The following is a 22,136-nucleotide window of genomic DNA, read 5'->3' on the forward strand; positions in this document are numbered from 1 at the left end:
ACAAACTATGCAATCTCTGACTGCATCTGTTTGGAAAGAGTTGTGCTCTTTGGCCTGGAGGCTACACTCAGAGGGTTCATCTGAAGTAACAGCGTTATTATCTTTCCATCGGGATGCACTGACAGCAGTCGCAGCACCTTTGGCTGCTTGGAATTAACAGTCTCAAGAAAAGATGTTGCCTCAGTAATAAGAACCAGTGGAGCACAGTGAACTCATACCCACAGCGTTTATACAAAAAAACTTCTCAAACTAGAGTGTAAAAAAAAAAAAAGTATGTTCTTTAATTTGTTTACTTTATCCAGTGGGTTTAACATGGATTAAATTACGCTTGTGAATAATCAGGAACTATTTGCCTCATATTACATTACACTGGATGACGTTTTGTCCAAATACAGTTTATTACAAGGACACAGTTGGGTTAAGTGCATCTCAAACATAGCCAATGGAATAGTTGCCCAGCTTGTGTGTGTGAAGCAGATGTGTGTGTGTGTGTGTGTGTGTGTGTGTGTGTGTGTGTGTGAGAGAGAGAGAGAGAGAGAGAGAGAGAGAGAGAGCAAGAGAAGGCATCAAAACTGTACAACATCACCCTCTACTGGCTACATATCACATGACAACATACTGAACATTAATTCAAACCAGTGTGGGACTCAATTGACAATATTTCTTTCAGTACTTTACGTAATGATAGTGACTAATGTGACAACTGAGCAAAATGATTCAATTAATAAGATCATCATTTGTTTTGCATCATAAAAGATTTTTTTCTCATAATCTCATAAACTAAAATATTATTTTCTCATTCCATTTTTAGCAGTTAAAAAAAGTAAATGTTGTGACGCCGATAATGTAACAATGCACATATCACTTTATTTTCGATTTATCTGTATTGGCCATAAAGTGTCGCACTTCCTTAAGGTTCACAGCTTATGTAGTGGTTCGAGGTACTCGTTAAATTTGAGGTAGTGATATCTATAGAAATTATGATTCGTGATATGGTGGTGTATCAATTAGAAGCGTACTAAACGTGATAATGTGGGTGTCATCTGAACGTGCATAAATATGTTCCCTGACCGGGAATCGAACCCGGGCCGCGGCGGTGAGAGCGCCGAATCCTAACCACTAGACCACCAGGGATGTGACAATCTGGGCTGATACACATGTATATAAATGAAATAATAAACGGTTGTTCTTGTCTCTGAGTACATCAATTATGTAATAGTACGTTTTTGCTTAACGTGCTGAACGTCTCCAATCTACCTCTCACACAGAAACGGGGTGGAGGTGGGGGGGGGGGGCGTAGGCCTACGGCAACTTGACAGTAATCTTGAGGACTACATTTTACAGTGGTCCTGCCCTCTTGTGGCGGGTACCAGTAATAACTCTAAGTATCATGAAGAGATGCCTGAAGCAAAGTCCAAGTAACCGCAACCGTCGTGAGTGGGCTATAGTTAGGGAATATAAAGGCACTGTCATATTCTTTGCTGATATTAAATTGAATAAATGCCAGAATTTAATATCTTCCTTGACATATATAATATTATGTCTACCGGCATATCAGCAAGGTTCCCCTGCCGGGTCCTTGTTTGGGTCCTTGCTCAACGTGGGAGACGCGAAAACTTGCGGAGTTGTTTTGAACCTCTGTGGATGTACCTCTGTGTCACCGGGACACGGTGGTAAATATATACTGTCTAGAATTACCGCGGTGAGTGTTGAATGTCATTTAGTTTTACCATGATGCCCGGGGACAGCCAGTCTAAAACGGTAGTGATCGCTTCGGACGCGACGGCTGGAAACTGTCAAAACTGCTCGGTTTTACACCAGGTAGGACACTGAGCACGACAAGTCCTCTTAAAAACATGAATGACAGCGTGCTTCTTTTGTGACATTATTTTTTATTCATTTTTACAGCTGACGTTTATGTTCATTATCAGTTAACCTGGTTGTCTTGTTGTGTTTCTGTCCGCCGCCACTTGATCCAGAGCCTGACCGAATATGTGACGTCATTTCTGGCACTAAAACAGAAGATAACGATTTCTGAGTGAGTATTTTTTAACTGATGCTACTTGTTTCTCGTCTTGTGGACGGATGTTAGTTAGCATACTGTATCAGTACTCTTATATGATCAAACAGCTAAAAGTTCTGGGGGAACAGCATGACAAACATTTACATAGTAATCTATTTCTTACTCTAGAATTTGGTGCACTCGTATTATGATTTATATCGTATCATTCTTGTGTGGTTTATATGTGAGGAAATATTGATATGAAATTGTTTAAATGGAATCGGCTTTAAGCGTTTCGATATATAGTCTTGAATACACCTGTGCCTTTTTTATTGTTCATGTTTAGAAATAAAGGATTTTGAGGAATCCTAGTTTAGTTCACTGTATTTTTTAAACTGTGCTAAAAGTATTGAGCAGCTGGTGTGTTTTTGCAGAACTTCCTTTCCCCTCTGTGCCAGGGAACCAAAAAAGTAATCAAAAATAACTCAAGTATTTTAAAGTTCTCTGGCCCTGTATCACATAACATGTAGTCAATCCTGCCACATCAACGAACATTAGCCACCACCATATGTGTGAAATCCACTTCATTGGTAGACAGACTAACGTTTGTCAACCAAGTAAATATTGTCAAATTTCACTGCAGCTCAATTTTTTTCTGTACAGATGTCTACCTGCTGCTTTATGAAAATACCTGTAAACTCAAATCACAGACTAAACAAACACCTGCTCTGTGGTGGCGCGTTCCAGAGTTGTAACACGTGTGTCTTTGACTTGTCTTGTGCAGTGACACGATCAGGCTTCAACAGCAGCTGGAAGAGCTACAGATGTGTTTGGTCACTCTGGAGAAAAAGACAGCAGATTATGAATCTCTGCAAGCTGAGCTTGAAGAAAAAAAGGTTTGTCTTTCCTCTGTAGAGTCACATTTAGATGGTGTTCCCTGTCGTGCTAATGTATCACCTTTGTTGTACATCTGCAACATCACACTAATACAGTTAGAGGATGTAACTGCTGTCCTGCTTGTACCTGCTTCCTTTTTTTTCCCAGAATGCTCTTGAGGACTGCGGACACATGTGTGAAGAGATGGAAAAGCTAAAGCAAGAAAACAATGACACGATATTACAGTAATGATCATGCCACTAACAATAATAACAACAATTATGACACACGTTTATAGAACTGTTTTAAGAAATATCTGATAATGAAGAATTTCCACCTGTTTGTTTTTTTTGTTGTTTTTTGTTTTTGTAGAAATCAGAAGCTGGAGAACCAGCTAAAGGAATTGAAAGGTATCTATATCAACCACACTGGAATCTTAATTCGTACAGTGAATAATCATAGGTGTGTGTGTGTGTGTGTATGTGTGCGTGCATGCCATACCTAGTGTTAAAATGTGACAATGCAACTCTGATATTGTTCTAAATTACCATTCAAACTTGTAGAACTCATGGAAAACCAGTCACTTGAAAATTCCCGGCTGAAGAGGGAAAAGGCTGAAGTAGAAAACGACTTGCTGAAAACACAAGTAAGCGGAAGATACTGGGGCTGTTGTGGCTCTGGAAGCTTTAGGTACATCCGCTAAAACGTTGTGTTACCTTGTCTCCTCCCGTCGTCAGACCTCCTTGAGGGTGGCACAGGCACAAGCAGATCAAGTTGAAAAGCTGATGGAGGAGAATGCAAAGACAACAAGCATGTAAGAACCTTAATTGCAGATATTAGTCTTCTTCTCCATCTCTCAGAATGTATCTTGAAATAATTTCTTCTTTAAAAGACTTTGATTGTATGTATATTTTTTTCATGTGTAAATTATTGGAAAGAAATGTACCCTAAATGTCTCCATGTCATTTTCTCATCAACAGAAAGGACGAACTCGCAAATAAAGTTGAACTCCTCGAAGGTGTGTATTGAATAATATGTTTCACATTGCAAACACAAGCTTTAAAAGATGTGTTGATTTTTTTTTGTTTCTTTGTTCATTTATGTGTTTCCCCTCTCGATTCAGGATCCGTCTCTAAGAGCAACAAACAGATGTGTAAACTGACCAAAGAGAAGATCCTGCTGGAGAGAAACATCGATGACCTCCAGGTGCAGCGTTGGAAATGTTTTTGTCTGCTTTTGAACATGTTTAGAATATTAATGTTTGGGTGGGGGCGTTGTTTTTGCTGATGCCAAATGTGAAGATGTTACCAATCAAGTGACATGTTTGTTTTTGTTTTTTTTCATGTTTCATGTTTGGTCAGAAAATGAAATTGTTGCTTCCAGAATTTCAATCTTCTGTTTATTTGCAGGCAAGACTGTTGAAATTGGAGCGAGAGAGGGCTAAAGGTAAGAGACGTGTTAAGTTGCTTTTTTATTAAAAATTGTTCTTGGGTTTGTTTGTTTTTTTTGTTGTTGTTGTTTTTCCGCCTGTCCACCTGGAACAAAACCCAGTACCAGTGTCAGCGCTTGTTTTGACTACAAACTGTGGATATCAACAGAATTAATGTTGTCATGAAATCTTTGAAATAATCATGGAATGGGAAAACAGCAATTCTAGGCCTGGAAAAGTTTCTGAAATATAAAAAATTTACTTTATAATTGGTAGAATATTAAACCGTATGTGGTTCAATTAAGATCGACCTAGAAAAACCCATTAATCCTAATATATACCTTTTTGAAAACCTGCTTATTTTCTATAAAACCGTGTTGCTTGTTATAAAGTTTAGTCAAATACACACTGGCAAATTCTGACATGGGTATTTGTTAATTTTTCACATAATCATTGAAGTTGACAAGACACAAGAAACTCTCCTGGTTAAACAGGATTAAAATTGAGCTACTTGAGCTTCTCAAACATGAGAAAAAAAAATACCACGTTTGTCTTTCCAATTTACTGAATCTGAGTTTTTAAATGGCAATGAGCTAAGGTGCAGGTGCGTCTAGCTCTGAAAGTTAATGGTAGTAGATTGTTTCAAACTCATGTTCCACATCTATGATTCATGTTAAGTATGATTACAACTTGCACCTGACTATCTGGCCAGATCATGCATGCATTAACTCATTTGAACGGGCTCTCCAGGCCCCCAATAGCTTGAAGAAGTCATCATTTCAATCATTCAACGAACAAGGAGGATGACTTACCCTCCCCCCCCCCCATTATATAACTATATTGTTGTAACTGTCTTTTAAAGATGTGATGGGAAATTGTGTACAATTGAGTTTGTTTTTCCTTGAAACGTTGCAAACAAAATCTGAATTGTTTCTTAACAGAATATAGGAGCGCATCAACACAAGCCAGAACACCTGAGGAACCTAAAATTGACAAAGGTAAGAATCTGAGTTCTCTTCTTATTGGTGGCAACATGATCTTGATGAGCTACTCGCATGTAGGCATTAGTAAAGTCTCCGCTGTAGTTTTTACTTTAGTGGGTGTTTTCCAGAAAAGGTCCGAATGCTTCTGGAGAATTTGTGGGCATGCGTGGAACCTCATCCGCATCAGTCAGCGAACTGGTTTCATTTACAGGGTGAGTCATCATGAAGCTGATCAGTCCTTCAAAGAGGATTGCTGACTGATTATTTTTTTACTCTTTTGCTTCACAAGATCTCCTGACTCACTTTGTTTGTCACTCCAGAATCCAACTCCACTTCTCAGCAAGTTTTCACCTCCTCTCCACCAAAAAACCCCTCCCATTTGAATGAGTCCTCCCCATCTGCCTCCCACAGTGTCAGTGAATCCATCCATTCCCCCAAACAGATGAAGTGCTCCTCTGTACAGTCAAAACCTTCTCCTGGAGCACAGAAAACCACCAAGCAGCAAGCATCTTCACAGCGAACAAATAGCAAGAGGACACAAAGAGAGAGCCCTAAAAAGGGCACGCAGTTGTCCAAGGAACACAAACCTGAGGTGTCCCCAGAGTCAGGCTGTCCTGAGCTGTTGTTGGAGGAGATCAGGAAATTGTTTCAGCCATTACCTTCCTGCTTGTCACCCCTGTTGGATTTGGTAAGAATTCGGATGAAAATTTAATCTAATCTAATCCCAGCTGCCGTTAGTGAGTCAGTTATCTTTAGCCTAGATTATCATTGTTTGCCATTGAAATGATTCATTTCAGGTTCATGTTTTGCACGCAATGCAGGATTGATTCTAATAATCTCAGAAGTCAGCAGAAGGTGGACAATTGAGAAAATGTGGATTTGTTTTAGTGTATGGCCAGTAGACTGATTAAAGCACAGGTTTACTACTGGGATCATGATCAGGGTGGACAGCATTTTCATATGTTGCGTTCTTGTTTTTTCAGGACACAGTAATGGAGTCCATGGAGACGGGGGACACAGACGTTGAAAACCACGGTAAACCCTCTGAGGAAGAGCCTCCTCACCTTAAGTCCTTGCTCATCCAAACAGCTGAGCCGAACCATCGTCCACCCGCAGACGACAGTGGAGGCGTGTCCAAGGTCCCAACACAGGAAATGGAACACAGTCCTAGAATGAGGGATACCAGGGACTTGAAACAAGCTGAAATGAAGGACAAAGGACACACTACAGTTGGTGACGAGATGCATCCTCAGAAAGAAGTCGAGGTAGAGCAAGAGCCAGCAACTGTTCAACCACTGTCATCATCATCATCTGCAAGAGTTTTGGTTGAGGGTACCTCCGCTCCGAGTCAGGAGTCAAACAGACTTCTAAATCCCACCAGTAGTTCTGCTTGTATCAGTAAAGACTCTCTGGATCTTGCTGAAGGAGAAGCAAGCACAAATCAATCAGATATTATTGCTGAGATGGATGTAGACGCCATTCCTGGTGCCACTGGTGACACAGTCCAAACCTCAGATGATGGAGAGTCACTCACCACAATTAACGCTGCTGCGACTGAGGAGGCAATGGATGTGCAGCTACTTACTCCATCAGCATGCACTGACTCTGTAGAGGACAATAAGTTTACAAGTAATGAAGAGGAAAATGTTTCTGAACCCTCTCAGGGGCCAAGTGCTTTGGAACTCGCAAGCCTCAGTACCGCAGTCCTGAATCCAGGGTGTCTTGTCAAGGACTCACAAGACGAGAGCCGCTGTATGTGGAGCAGGAACCCTTTCAGTAGGGTCTACAATCAGAGAAATGATGAGTTAATAGTATCTGTCATGGGGGGAACTGAGGAAGAAGCACACAGGACTACCAGTGTTGACGAAAGCGCCTCTCCCTCTCTTGTAGATGATGGCATTAGATCGCCGTCGTTGAGGCTGGACAATGCAGGTGAAGGCAACGTCCATAAGGAAGCTGATGATGCAGGCAATAGCGAAAAAGCAGGCAATTGTGTTTCTAACACAGAGGCTAATTACTGTAAATCTTTGGAAGAAAATAAAGCTTTTCTCCACAGGCAGTTGAGTCCTTCATGTCCCGTATCCACTGTAAACTTAGAGGCTTTAGAATCTCACTCGAATCCAGAAGAAGGAAACATTGGTGTAAACCTTGAACACCTTTCAAGCAACCCAAAAACTCTGCCTCCTAATGTACAGGAAGAATTAGTAGAAAAGGCTGTTGAAGGCTTGCCACAGGACAAGTTGAAATGCTGTGCTGATATTCCAAATGGACAGGATACATGTTTGGAGTCCATGGAAGTGCCTGAAAAACCAAACCAAGATAGGACAAATGTAGGGGTCTCCCCAGCTGACCCAGGTGTTTGTGCATCTCCAGAGAACGCTCATCCATCTCAGACCATTAGAGACGTACGCTCTGAAATGGGCCCCCCCCTCCCTCGTCCACTCACCCCTCTGCTCACCCCTCCAAAGGCAGGCAAACCAATCAATCCACGGCACGCTATTGGGAAGCTTCTATTTCCCTCACCCATGGAGGGTTTGGCGTCTCCCAACACTACTGTCCAAACCCCCCTGACACCCAGCAATCAGCAAACCAGTTCTTCATCCCATAACAGTCCTCTCACTCCAAACGGTGTCCCCTCATCACCACTTCAATTTGGCTCCGCCACCCCAAAACATGCGGTACCGGTCCCGGGTCGCCTGCCCGTGACGGCAGTAACTTCCTCCCCTTCCACTGCCTCCAGTCCATCTCAGGAAAATTCCATGAGAATGCTTGACACCATGTACCCGGAGCTCTCTGCCCGCGCCCGAACGCTGAGCATTCTCAGAGGGAATCTCAGCATTGATTCTTCAGAAGGTGGAACATCACCCAGCAAAACTGACAGCCAGATGTCTGGTTTTAAAACCATCAATTCCACCTCAACAGCCTTCACCAAGACTGAGATGAGGGGAGAAAAAAGACCCGCCACCAGTTTGCCTCAACCTAACAACAAGAAATGCCTCAGGCTAGAGAGCAGCTCTCCTTGCATCAGCAAGCAGATGCCCTCCTCCTTCTCAGAGAGCAGACAGGAAACTGCCACCGCCAAGACTCCAAACCTCAAACAGCTTGACAATGAGAACACGTGTCAATCCATGGAAGGTGTAGAACCAGCAGAGCAAAATCTTACAGTAAGGTTTTTAAAGAAAATAGAGAACCAGGCCTTCGATCTCTTGCTGGTCATCAGGAGCCACCTTGTAGTCGGTCGCCTGCCCACAAAGCCCGTCTTACGAGATGAGGAGAAAGAAGTCATCTATGAGATATGTCAGAGAGACATGGTGAGTATTCAACGATACATTTATATAATCATAGTTCATACTATTGATGGTCTAAAATGTTCTCTCTTCAACTGCAGGCAGAAGCTATGATCTCGGCCATACTGAACAAACTCAAAGCAGAGAAGATGAACCTCTGCAGAAACTACTCGCAGGCCCTCTGTAGAGTCTACACCGGAATCTGTAGACAGAAGAGAGACTGGGAGAAGGCTCACGTCCTGGCCTACAGCATCCTGACTGAAGGTTAGTGGATATACTGAATTTCCCCTCCACTCAAGATGTGTTCAGCTTCACAGCGCAGGAAGAAGGTTGTTCACACAGTAATGTGCTCACTGTAGCCAAAAGTGTAACTTCCACAAGTGCGTTGTGGAACCTGAAGCCTCTGAGATATAAATACACAACACTAAATATTGTTACAATAGTAGTTTAAAGCAATTGTCCTCCTAATGTACGCCAGGTGTCTTGCAACACCTTTACACCACTTGAAGCAGCGTTTATGATTCAATTCGATTAATGATGTCTTCCGTCCTGTTTTTGTCTTCCCTACTACAGATTTCCCTGATTGTGCGAAGCTCATTCTGTTCATGGTGACAACATGGCGCGATGTTCTCTCACACAACAGTTGTCTGTGCCAGGCGGTACATACCGTCACCAAACTGAAAGCACAGGACGAGCTCACCGGCTGCCTCTCAGCGTACCTCGGCTGGGAGAAGGTAAAGTATTTAGAGGTTTATCCTCATTGTTATTTCACTGATTTTCAGATCATCCTTTTTTTTCCTCAGTTTGCAATTTTTTATTTTTTATTTTTTGGACTATATTAAACTTTTTAGTCGGGCAACAGACGTTGGCATTATGTAGTTCGCTGTAGTGTTTTGGGTGCGTTATGTGTCCAACTGCCCAACCTGCTTGAGTGAAGGCGCTTTTACAACCCAGTATTCGTTTTCTTTCACTGAGTCACTGGTGCAGTGCATTTGAACACTTGAGAGAGCAATAATCGTGCTCTTGTGAGGACCGTAACAACGGCACGGTTCAGTTTCAGCGAGAGCACAATCTGACCACAATCCGGTACAATTTCAGAACGCGAACCAAAAACACAATTATAGGCTCCTGTGTGTCATATGTTCGGATGTACACATAATGGAGTGTAACACACGGGCCGACTTGGATTTGTGCTGAAATCCTGTTTGTTAGACATGTGAATGGAATAATTTATTTACAGTAAAATTTTTGACCAATTAGAAAGATTTCTGCGGGCGCATTTTTGGCTTTGTACACAGCCCTCGGCAGATGTGTTGTTTCACTCGCTTTGCTTCAATTAGTTCCTTTTGAAACCTAACTGGACTAAATAGGAAACCAGCAAGTGGAACAATATCAATTTGATTTTGATTAGTCAAACATTCTAGTTGTGAAAGTGCCCTCGATCTCACGGTCCTGTCAAGTGGACCCACTAAACTCCCCTGCATCTGTGTAGAACCCTCCCTGTGACATCGACCAGCTGATCTCCAGAACGCTGTCGGAGCTCCGGTCAGGGTCGAGGCTCTCTTTCACAAAACACAGTCGCTATGGTGATGACCTGGGGCCCCCAGCTTGGGAACAAGTCTTCACGCTGCACCTGCTCTGTGCACATAAGCCGTGGAAGTGGACCTATGAGAATATCTTGGGGTGTGTTGGTTTTTAAGTCATTCTTCCTGAGTTGCATAGAGGGTGTTTTTAAGGTGTCCTTATGTCCTCACTGTCCCTACAGCAAAGAGTTGTGGCCGTTAATGAATGCTTGGGTGACCCAGCCCAGGGACCAACAAGCCCCCATCTCTGATGCGACTGTTGCCACCGTCCTCCGGCTCATAGGTCAGTTGTTGGAATCATTTGCTTGGGGATTCGTTGATCAGAACTTCAGTGATTTAATAAGCACCAGTTGAGTATATCTTTGCCTTGGCGTTATCAGGGCGTCTTGGCCAGCTGGGAATGAAAGAGGGGAGTGTTTCCGCTGTGTTAACTGTGGCCAACGTCATCAATACGTTTGGAAGATTTGGACAATCTGAAGGTAGGAAATGTGTGAAACTCTGAATACAGGAACTGATTTAACCTGGAAGTGAATGTTGTGCTTTAATGGGCAACCAGCAGGTCTCAGAATTTTAATCCTACCATGGCTTTGCTCTATAGGTGTGCCGTGGGAGGTCCAGTTGGCAGCTGTCTACTCCATCTTTGACCTGTCCCCCTGCAACCCCAAACAAGCCCTGGACGCACTCGCAGGGTGGAGAGGAGACGCATCCCAGAGTGTCCCCTCAGCTGTTACGAGCTGCATTACCCAGTTAGCCTCGGTCTGCAGACAGGTCAAGAGCTGAGTGACGCTGCACGCGTAACTACGGATGTCAAGAGTCCAGGCGGTGCATATTTTAAAGACATGCGGGTTGTAACTCAACCTTACATTTGTTAGTTAACTCACTAGCAGCCTTTAGATTTGTGAACTTTGGTTTCAGAACAAGTAGATTCTAGGATTTATGTGCCTGGAGGGTCACAGTTAGTCTTAATCTGTTCGACAGTTTCAGCCTACTTTTATTTACGTGCACCTCTACTGTTGACATGTTAATGTGGACTAGGTCCATTCTGTGTTGCAGCAAAGGTTTTCGCTTTTAAAATTCAGTTTGCTAAACTGGAATAAAAAATACTCCTTGACATTTTTGCCATACTGAGGGGATGTTTTAAAGTATTGTAAAGTGTGTGTTTGTGTGTGTATGTACATAATGTGTGTGTGTGTGTTTTATAGTTTGACTATGATGTCATTGTAAATGTTTGTGGCTGAAAATAACAAACTCAGTGATTGTACAGTTTCAGAGATTTATTTTTTCAAATTAAAAATCATTCATATTGAATTTATGTTTCTTGCCCCCTCTCATTATTTCCATGGTTGTACGTCTCAGAACGATGGGATTGACCTCTAAAGTTAACAAGTAAAAATGTAAATCGTTTTAAATTACTGCTGTTGAATTTATTTATTTGTAGGGAAAATAATCCCAACACACAGGCGGCAACAATAAAATCCAACCACTGATTTATTACTCTTAACGGTTTGGCCTGGAAAAGTAAGGCACAGAAGCAAACGCCAACACATCCGGTCCGAGCCTTCAAAGTAAAAGCCAGTAACAAATTTGAGAGGAAATTAAGTCGAAATGCCATTGTGCTACAAATGAACAAATGCCAATTCTAAACTGACAATAAGTAATCTTTGTTTTCTTTACAGATTTTGCTCAGGTAGTTTGAAAAACATTTTAGAGGAGGGAGCTGTGCTGGGGGATTTTGATGTTTTCAATATAAAACCCTGATTGGAAGGCAAAATCTGGCTTGAAGGGAAAGATTATATTACACCGATGAAAAAAAAATCTCTTTACACAATAAAAAAAAGGGTACTTGTGAATTTATTTCTGTTGGAGAAAATACAACCTATGATGACTAAAACATTAAGGTCTTTATCAATACTTTCTCTACAAAAACAAACAAAAAGCGTTTCAAAACAACCTTTTCAAAGCAGGCTGAATAACTTTTCAAATTTTATGTTCTTTCAAAATAGATTCAGGACGCAGGATGGTGGACACTTCTCAGCTGTTGGTAATGACGTGACATTGTCATTTTCTCTATATGTGCCTTTCCATGAGCATTTAGTAGCCTACAAATACTGGCACTAAATCCTACATTTAGACGGTTATTGGAAGGAAAGCAGGATATTCTTGATGTCTAACGCACCCTTTTAATCGTGGAAGCCTGTATTTTTGTTCTTCCTGCGTTTAACTTCCGGTGTTGTGTTCCGCTGCTGCCTTCACGCGCGGCTCGCTCGGAGGGGTGTGTTCAAAGATTTAAATCCCCAGACATGCGCAGAAGCCGATCCGTGCTGCTGGGTGCGCCATATTGGCTGGCTTACATGGGGAGTGGAGTTAGGCAATCCGTTCAAAAAAACCACATCGACTCCGAACATGATGCACCTCGAGGATAACAAGTAAACCCGTGCGGTAGGACTGGTTCGATTCCCTCAGTGAGAACAGTTGAATTTGTCAGTTTGCTTGCCATTTTCCCGCGAGGAGGTTCTCGGTTAACTCGAGTCCAATGGATCCCAGGACTGCTTGGATCCAACCGGAGCAGAAGGGACCTGCCAATTCCCTATGGATGCAAATTTGGGAAACCTCTCAGGGATTTGGAGCGAACTCCGGCATCGACAACCACCTTCAGTACCAACGTAACTTTGCAGCGCTAAACTCTACGGACTCAAACAGCGAGTATTGCAAAAATGTAGCAACGCCGTCGCTCGGTCTTCTGTTCGGAAAACTGCCGAAGCGAGACGGTGGCGGAGAGAGGGGAAGCGCTCGTAGGAAGGGCTCGCTGTCGCCGTCCTCCTCCTCGCTGGACTCGGAGGCCGAGAGCTCGTCACCCTCCGGTTCCTCTCTGCAGATCGACAATTTGAACGTGGCTGAAGAGGCCAGCCGGTTTTTACACTACGGTGGCGAACACGAGCTGAACGAGAACGAGCACCGGCAGCAGCAGCAGCACCCCCCTCCTCCTTTCCCCGCTGTTCAGCAACGCTGTCGCAGCATGCAACAATCTGGCGGCCACACCCCCACTCGGATGAAAAATCAGCATGGGAACAAGCACCACCATTATCAGGCACAGTCATCCGGCCGCAGACGGTATCTGAACCGAGCCAACACTTTCCACGGCATCAACCCGCTGCTGTCCTACGGCTGCAACGGACACCACGGAGACTCGTCCTGCAGCCTGTGGAAGACCCGGCGGTACAGCCCGGGGGTCAACGGGTGCGTGCAGAGTATAGCTTTACTGAAAATGTGTGATGGAGTTCATACAGGAAGTGCAAATAGGTCATCTGCATATTTCTGTTTTACATTGTAAAATCAAGGGTTGAAGATGACCTACGGTGTCATGTTAGTGCAGTTTTACAGTTTCAGTCGAACAACAAAACCACTGGATGTCATGCGTGCTATGACTTCAACTTTCAGGAGCTTCAAAGACATTTGAGTGTTGTGACTCACATCCTTGCTGTTCTGAGTGAGAGTGTGGGCTGTAACTGGCCTTCTACATGCAGAATAATCATGCTGTCACCATATTCTTCCTGCCTCCGTGCAGCCTTCATGAAGAGATAGTGGATTTCTTCAACTTCATGTCACCACGTCCGGAAGAGGAGGCCATGAGACGAGATGTGGTGAACCGGATCGAGAGCGTCATCAAGGACCTGTGGCCCACAGCGCGGGTGAGCATCTCCGGGGAGTCCTGTCTGTGGTCTAAGGCGACCTTGATTCAGGAACAAGACACTGTCAGTGTAGTTTTCTCCTTGTACCACAAGCACTGATTCTGAGGGTCTTACTACTCAATGATGTTTCTTTTTGATAAGTTAAGCCTTAAGTTAATTTGGAAGTGGTGCAGCTTCTTGTTGTATCAAGTACTGAAGGAACTGACCGTTTCAGAGGTCTTTAAAGGAACACACCAACTTCACTTGTTTGCCATCCTCCCCAGAAGCAGACACGAAGATGGAAACCCTTCTCTCCTATTTGGGTCCATCAGGGAGCTGAAACACATGCTAGTTAGCTTAGCACAGTGAATGTTAGTGGATGGGCAGGTTGGCGTACATCAGATACGCTTTTCTCAAACGGACTTTGCCAGCATGAATGCGATTACAAACATGTTTGTGCAGAACATTCAGGCGATTCAGAGGTATTGCTAACATTTCCCATCCATTACCAGTCATTGAGCTAAGCTAACTAGCAGTCTGAGGATCGCAGCTCGCTAATTCAGAGAGGAGAGAAGGATATCGATCCAGTCCGCCTCTGGTGAATAATCGTATTTCCTTGACCATTTGCTTTAGCGAAGTTGAAGTTTCGAGCAACACTCACATCTGTCCTGGTGCGCCAACAGCGACGACTTGAAACATTTCATCAGATTTATGACTCCAAAGAAAGTGTCTTTGCAGGAAGGGCTTAATGCGCGGTGGCGTCGTCAAATGCATAATAACATCATTTTCTTCCACTTCCGCGATAAGAACATTGAATCTCCATCTCTGCGTCACCTACAGTACTTTCTGATCACACTGTGTTGGAGTATTTTAATGAACGGCGCAGTTAATTTATTGTTCACCTCTACGTGTCAAAACACTGACTCTCTCCTGCCAAAGGAACCTATAAATCCTTTTGAAACCCAACAGTCCCGACATCTTTAAAGAGCTGTGATTCACCTTGTTCCTTTCTCAGGCCTTAGACGGTCCCATCAGCCACGGCGCTGCTGACAGCACACGTATTCTTATTTATACTGTCACTCTACAGGATGTATTTTCTAGTTTCGCTGCAGTGTAAATTACCTCGAGCTGTTATGTGCCGTGTAAATCTGCCTGATTGTCTTTTATGCTCTGTATGTTTGCAAGCTTAATGAATTTACATATCCTGTCTGGCCGGCCTAGTTTACTGGACGCGTCCACAGTTGGTCAACTGTAATTATCATTCGCGTCACTCGCACTCCCAGAGTCGCATTATTGGTGGCTTTCCATTGTTGACTGCCAGCAGATTGTTAGTGTACTTTGTAACAAATGACATTATGTGCTTAACATTATAAACATTTTGAGTTAACGCTGGCCGAGACGAGGCTCTCTGGGCCTCACCGTACTTTTTCCCCTCTCGCCCTGAAAAAGAGTGTTTTGTGTTTCTCTTCAAAGTGCCAACAAACTACAGATGTTTGACTTTTATTTTATTTCCTTTCCTTTTTCTTTTTTTATTTTCTTTTCGGAGTGGTTTTAATATGAAAATTAGACCTTTCAACAGAGGAGGATGTACAACTGCCATCAGTAAACGAAAAGTGTTCATTAAAACTGAATTGCCGGTCAGTGTGGTTGTGGACATCTAAACTATGATCCAGATTAGCAAACTGTTTCAGAATTACATGTCTAATTATTGCTCCTTAAAGTGTGTGTGTGAGAGAGATGTCGTTGGTGTTTTGGGGAGCAAAGCCTTTTCAAGCTGTTAGAACATGGATAGCAACAAGGCTACACTACTCCTTGGAACTGAGCTAACTGCTACGGTTTTAGACAAAGCCAAATAAAATGAAAATGTATTTTGTAGTTTAACTTATAGTCGATGTTATTCACTGCTCTGGGGATTATAAGCGCATGCGCTAAAGTATTGGCGATGTTTGCGTTTCCTTTCTCGTTGCTACATTAGCAAGACCACTGGTCTCTGTATGGGAGGTGAAATAAACTCTGATTAAATGATCTTTTTATTACTTTTGTGTTTTATTCTCAAGGTGGAAATATTTGGCAGCTTCAGCACTGGACTCTATCTTCCTACAAGGTAACTTTTTTCCTATGTTGCTCTCTTTTTAAATCGTTGACTTTTATGCTGTCTACTGGCTTTGAGGATGTGGGTTTTCTGTTGAGTACATTTTTGTAAATTCTTGTTTGAAGTGCAATGCTTTGCAGTGTTGTTCAGAACTGCAAATCCTGTTCTGGAATTTGAGATTTTTGCTGAGGGTTATTGTTTTAAATCCATGAACACACCCATTGGCTTATTTGACGTATTGGTAAACTATCATATACAGTAAGTGAACCATAGACTCATTGTTTTTGCATTTCCAGTGACATAGACTTGGTGGTGTTTGGGAAGTGGGACCACCCCCCACTGCAAGAGCTGGAGCAGGCTCTGAAGAGACGCAACGTGTCTGGTCCATATCCTATTAAAGTCCTCGACAAAGCTACAGTAAGCCCTCCCACAGCAGGGACTCTCAGGCCTATAATGCTGTCTAGTGTCTGTATATTGACCTACTCCAGTGCACTGTGGATACTGTAGTTTTGATCAGAACCGACTTTGTCCCCAGGTGCCAATCATTAAGCTAACTGACCATGAAACCCAGGTGAAAGTTGACATCAGTTTCAACGTGGAGACGGCTGTCAAAGCAGCACAGTTCATCAAGAGCTACCTGAAGGTGAGAACTTGTCTCTTAATATTGGGGAACTCCAAACACGGCCGGGTTCTGTCTCTTTACATATCATTGCGTCTCTGTCTTCCAGAAGTACACGGTTCTACCACCCCTGATCTTCGTTTTGAAGCAGTTTCTACTCCAGAGGGATCTGAACGAAGTCTTCACTGGAGGCATCAGCTCTTACAGCCTGATACTGATGGCCATCAGCTTCCTGCAGGTGTGTGTGCGGTGCACGCAGTAGCAGTAAACTTCAGAGTGCTTACAACTTGTAACATAATGTTCATCATTTCTGCCGATAAGTAGCGCTCCTGTGCATATTAAAATGTTGCTTGCTGTGCTGTCGATTCTCGAACTGATTCAAACAGGCTGGATGTGTTAACATAAGTGGGGTATTGAGTTCTCCCTGTCTCGGCCATCAGTTACACCCTCGCATCGACACTCGGCGCGCCAACATCAACCTGGGCATCCTGCTGATTGAGTTCTTCGAGTTGTATGGGCGGGATTTCAACTACATGAAGACGGGCATCCGGGTCAACGGGGGGGCTTACCTGTCCAAGGAGGATATGCTGAAAGCCATGGCAAACGGGAACAGGCCCTCCATGCTCTGCATCGAAGACCCAGTACAACCAGGTCAGACTTGGATACGGACTGACGAGTGAAGAGAGAGCCCTTGTGATGTGGATTTTGCAGAAAAATCCTACACACAGAGTCCTGCGTGATCATTTTATATTCAGGTTGTAGTTCACTATGTTGCTTGTGAGTGTGTAACCTGTTCTGTACTTCCTGATCCTCTCAGGTAACGACGTGGGCAGGAGTTCGTACGGCATCTTGCAAGTCAAGCAGGTGTTTGACTTCGCCTACATGGTGCTGAGTCACGGGGTCTCTCCTCTTGCACGAGCGTACCCCAACAAAGAATATGACAGGTTAGTAAAACTTCAAAAATGAAACTTCTCGTCTGGGATGGTAATTGGAATGGACCAGTCCTGCTTTTATATTTAGGGGTTCTCAGTAGTTTTCTTGAAGGATTGATGGACATTCCTGTCTTGCAGTACTTTGGGGCGCATCATCAAGGTCAGCCCTGAGGTGCTGGCCTACAGGGACTGGACAATTAAGAAGTGGGGAGCCAAACAGTACACCAAGCTGGAGAACCACGGTACTTATATTTACGTAAATATATTTATATTTAGGCTGTGGAAGACAGTGAAATAGTATGGCCTTGCTTATGAATTCCTTGCTTAAAAATGTATTGACATTTGTCTTCATGACTCCATGATACACTGGATCTTTGAGGAGATCGACGAATATTTTTGTTGCCGTCAAATCTCTGTAGTGAACACACTAACACGTTTAGCAATTTTTGGGGAAAACGCTGAGTTGTGACTGCCGCTATGAATCATGGCCGACTTTGTGAGAGAGTATGAGGAGGATTACTGCTTGACAAACCAGGATCCTGATCTGTTTAATGTGTGACAGTATGCTAACACTTCCCACCACCATTCATTGCGATTATTTAACTAGCCGAGTGTGTGTGCGCGTGCGTGTGTGTGATCCCACACAAAGGAGAGTTCGATCTATCTATCTTGTCTGGCTCTGGGGAGGACGAACAATTTACATTTCCCCAAAATGTGTATTGATGGTTCCAGTAGAGACAAAATAACTTCCTCATCAATCCTATTTTCTGCTTCTAGACATAGACGCTTGTGAGCAGGACCTTGCCAGGCTGATGCTGGTGTCTGTGGAGGATCAGAGAGACACATCGTCCCCCCTCAGCGCGGACTCCCCCTCACCTTCTCCAGTCTTCCTCAGCAGCCCCCAGCACCATTCCTCATCCTCCTCCCCGTGCTCGCTCTCTTCATCCGGAAGTGACATAGTAAGGCCGAAGCTGTCTAAGACTGCATCATTGTTTCACCGTCGTCGATGCTGTTAATGTCTTCATGCAGTCGCAATCAAGCTCATCCAGCAGCTTTGTTGCACTCTGCCATGATTTAATAGTTATTGCTGAGTTTTTCCCCTTCCTTTACAATTGTGTTAATCAGTTGTTTCTTCCCCAGGAGTCTGACTCTCCTCCAAGTAGTAATGCTGCAATCCAAATCCACCCCCTCACCCTGGCCTCGGTCCATTCAGTAATCCAGATGGCCACAGACCTGAGGGCCACGCACCCGGCAGGCTTCATCCACTCCACGCCTCAGGTTGGTAAGCTGCAGGGAAAACTAACAATTATGCTGACTGCCTAAAACTCATTAACCTGGGGTGGGGTTTTTGTAGGTTATGGGCATGGAAACTGTATTTCTTCTGTGATTAACAGAAGCATCAACAGGGAAGCGACATGTTCAAGTTAAACATAATTACCGAGATCCAACAATGAAAAAAACTCCTGTTCTGCTTCTGTTTGCAGGTCCAGATGTCGCTGTCCCCAGAAACCTTAACAATCACTTCTCTCTCTGATTGCCAGTTCTACCACGAGAACCCACCTTCCATCAGCGTTGTGCACCGCAAGACTTCCCAAGTCTCCCAGCACGCTAACTCCACAAGCCCTCTACCCAGCCCCCTCCACCACCCCAAAGTAGGGGGGCAGCAGAACCACACCTACGCCACCAGAACTGAGTCCCACAGCTCGTTTGAGCTGCACAAGTTCGGCTTCAAGCACAACCAAGGTGGGAGCCTCCGAGGTCAAAGTCACTCTCAAGGTAGCTTCAGTCCCCAGCGGAGGTTTGTTCCACAGGGTCCAAACATAGCACCAGGTTTTAGGAACCAGCAGCAGCAGTACAACCGGAACACCTGGCGGCGCAGGAAGCGGGACAGTCTTCCTGTTCTCAATCAGAGCAGATGAAAGATAAAAGCTGCATGTTTTTTTTTTTTCTCTTTTTTTAACTTCTTGAATCTGAGAGCCATGAAAGATTCATGAAATGCTTTTGGGAGATTCTCAAATCAAACCACCACCATCATCCTGCAAGCGAATTTATGTTGTTGCCAATTCTTCAGTCTCTGCCACCATTATGCAAAACGCTCCGCGATACTACAGGAAGACGGGACGCGTCATACCTGCGCCTCTGTTGTTACATTGGTCAGAGATCCTTCCTCCAAACATTGTTGCACACCAGCAAAGTTGATGCAGCACAGACTGAGGAGCAGCTACAAATCCCGCTGGTTGGCCGAGGAACTGGTTTCCCTTGAACCATCTCAGAAAATAACATCATGTGCCATAGTACTGAACCAGTCCGTCTAGCCTGACCTGATCTCTCTCTTGAAGTTTTACCTCCCATTGGGCCCTTTTCTTATTTTTCTTTTTTTCTTTTTTTTTTTTTTGGATTTACTCTTCTGAATGCAACATTGTCTCAGCTACACTCTTAATTCGGAGCTCTTCCAGCTCGGACTACTTCCGACTGAAGCGAAGCACTACCGTTCTACCTATGCAGCACAACGCTGACGTGAAGTTCTTGGTGTGATGGCACAAAAACGGACCTTGTCTCAAGTGCTTAAACTGTGATGACTTGTTTGAATGTACCAGTTGTTAATGTTGTTTTTTTTTCTGTGTATATGTGTGTGTGTGTTGAACATCTTTTTGTTCTCTTGTTTTTGTCACTGAGGGATTTTTTTGTTGTTGTTCACATTGGCACTTTAAGTTTGTTGCATTTGTGTGCAATAATAACTTGTTTTTATTTAATTTATTTCACCTTTTAGGTTTTATAGGGGTTTACCCCACTATACGTTGCTTTTTTTTCTTCTTTTTTTTTCTCTCGTCTATATTTACCTGTGCAATAGATGGATTTTAAGGGCCTTGAAGGAATGTTTTCAGCTTTCTAACTGAAGGGGGTGCTATGCTATAGCAACACATGAAACGTGCCAAAAATTCCATTATGCCAACATTTGACGCATGTCGAACATACCATTCCATTATTCTCACTTGGAATTTTGCCAGCTGCCTATCCAAATATATATATATATATATATATATATATATATATATTTTTTTTTTTTTCTTCCCATCACTAGTTCTCATTTTAAACATATCACTCTGTAGTTTTATTTGGGTGCACTTCCTTGCAGATCATATTGAGGAAAGTCACATTTTTAGCTTAGTTTCCTCATGTCATGTCCAAAACTATTTGGTGCTACTTATAACCAGCAAAGTGCTTGTGTTCTGCCTTATCTCTACTTTGATTCTGTTAAAGCAACAGGTTTGACTGCCTTCTTAAACGACCAAATTTGTCCTGTACATAGCCAGAGCCTATCCGTATTTGTTTCTGAAATCACTGCCGGGGTTAACCTGCCAGTCCATGGTTGGAAGCATTAGCATCATGTCACATCTTTCAGGTTTATTTTCCTTTTTAATAACAATGCAAGAGGCCTACGGTTACATCATTTACACAACTATCCAGACGTTGACCGGAGTATGGGACGTCACGTTGCAAGAGTGTCACTTAAAAGCGATGCAGAATTCGTCAAAATTCATGGTAACATCCCGTGAACCAAACTGGCAGAGTTTGCGTTAACCTCTTAGTTACTAGTGCAGCTTTCCTAGAAGTTGTGTGTGTAGAATAATAAAGGAGTGGTTCCATCTCTTTTGCCTCGACCCAAATGCCCAGCTTATATCAGTGTAATGATGGATGGGTTGTAATGTGTAAATGACATATAGATGTATTCTTTTTTTTTTCTTTTTTTTTTTAAATCTGAGTTTTCTATTTTTTTAATAAACATTTTAAAACGCCACTTGGAGTGTATTTTGGTCCTGGTGTTTCCTGCATGTTGTGCTGGGGAGACTCGCGATGGTGAAATTACCAAAAACGCAAACTGCCATTAGACAGTAAACTGATGTGTACGTTTCAAATAAACTGCTTTGGAATACATATACATTTAATGCATTTGAGTATACATTTTTCTCTTTAAATAAACATTGTGTTGTTTACGAAAGCCTCATGATGGAAACTTAGACATAATGCTAATAATAGGAAAATGATCATATTGAAGAATATCGGCGCTGTTAAAGGTATCAGCAAATGGGAGCAAAACTAAAATATGTGGATCAGTGCATGTCTCTATAAAAACTACCAAGCATAAATATATAGAAATATACTGTTGATACAGTACATTCAGGATTAAAAAAAAAAAAAAAATTTAAACAAGCAGTCTTTTTTATTGGTTCCCAGTAGAAGTCCCGGAGGACTTTTGGCCTCAGCCTTACAGGCGCTGTTTGACTACATCTGTGGTGTACACAAGCCAGCTCAGGTCCATGCGGATGTTTGCTCCCAGGTATCTGAATGTGTCTACAGTCTTCTACCGCTGTGCTTTCAATATCACTTGTAAAAAAAAAAAAAGGTTATTAAGAACCCACCGTCTTTCAGCATGTGGCCTTGTTTAGGCTCCTCCAGCTGTGCCACACAGTCGCTGTAATCTGCGTTGCTGGAGTGTTGTCATTCACTGCTGGTCTCTGTCCTCGGTGCATGAGGTGTGAATAACTACTGATGTATTACGTGATTTTTAACCCACTCCGCTTTTGATTTCAGTCTGTGTTCATCTGCAGGTTGGACAAAGGATGTCCCACATCAGATTATCTGTAATTCCTCCAGCCTCCTGAT

General features: G+C 43.2%; 2 protein-coding genes and 1 non-coding gene across 4 annotated transcripts; 2 read left to right on the forward strand and 1 right to left on the reverse strand.

The window, feature by feature from the left end:
* Positions 1-1,062: 1,062 nt before the first annotated feature.
* Positions 1,063-1,134, reverse strand: trnae-cuc (transfer RNA glutamic acid (anticodon CUC)). The gene has a single exon. It is a non-coding gene; the product is annotated as a tRNA-Glu (tRNA).
* A 332-nt stretch (positions 1,135-1,466) lies between these two features.
* ice1 (KIAA0947-like (H. sapiens)) lies at positions 1,467-11,453 on the forward strand. Its single transcript, XM_086218912.1, has 20 exons — positions 1,467-1,821; positions 1,980-2,038; positions 2,787-2,898; positions 3,047-3,123; positions 3,251-3,288; positions 3,442-3,524; positions 3,616-3,692; positions 3,859-3,896; positions 4,002-4,084; positions 4,288-4,324; positions 5,249-5,305; positions 5,419-5,502; positions 5,611-5,978; positions 6,274-8,601; positions 8,679-8,841; positions 9,151-9,311; positions 10,070-10,260; positions 10,343-10,443; positions 10,541-10,639; positions 10,759-11,453. Exons 1-20 carry the CDS (start codon positions 1,714-1,716, stop codon positions 10,938-10,940), a joined length of 4,446 nt encoding a protein of 1,481 aa, XP_086075038.1. The 5' UTR covers positions 1,467-1,713; the 3' UTR covers positions 10,941-11,453.
* A 1,026-nt stretch (positions 11,454-12,479) lies between these two features.
* Positions 12,480-21,628, forward strand: LOC147253654 (terminal nucleotidyltransferase 4A-like). Of its 2 annotated transcripts, none has more exons than XM_086217329.1 (12): positions 12,480-13,397; positions 13,726-13,849; positions 15,886-15,932; positions 16,217-16,337; positions 16,456-16,563; positions 16,649-16,777; positions 16,980-17,190; positions 17,357-17,483; positions 17,610-17,713; positions 18,249-18,430; positions 18,612-18,749; positions 18,956-21,628. In XM_086217329.1, exons 1-12 carry the CDS (start codon positions 12,694-12,696, stop codon positions 19,388-19,390), a joined length of 2,430 nt encoding a protein of 809 aa, XP_086073455.1. In that variant the 5' UTR covers positions 12,480-12,693; the 3' UTR covers positions 19,391-21,628. The 2 variants fall into 2 exon arrangements, with proteins under 2 accessions (XP_086073455.1, XP_086073456.1); XM_086217330.1 differs by having other exon boundaries at positions 19,013-21,628.
* Positions 21,629-22,136: the final 508 nt, after the last annotated feature.

Source organism: Aulostomus chinensis, chromosome 11 (genome assembly GCF_037954235.1).
Source record: "Aulostomus chinensis isolate RoL2024-O1b breed Wild chromosome 11, RoL_Achi_v1.0, whole genome shotgun sequence".
Taxonomy (NCBI): Eukaryota; Metazoa; Chordata; class Actinopteri; order Syngnathiformes; family Aulostomidae; genus Aulostomus; species Aulostomus chinensis.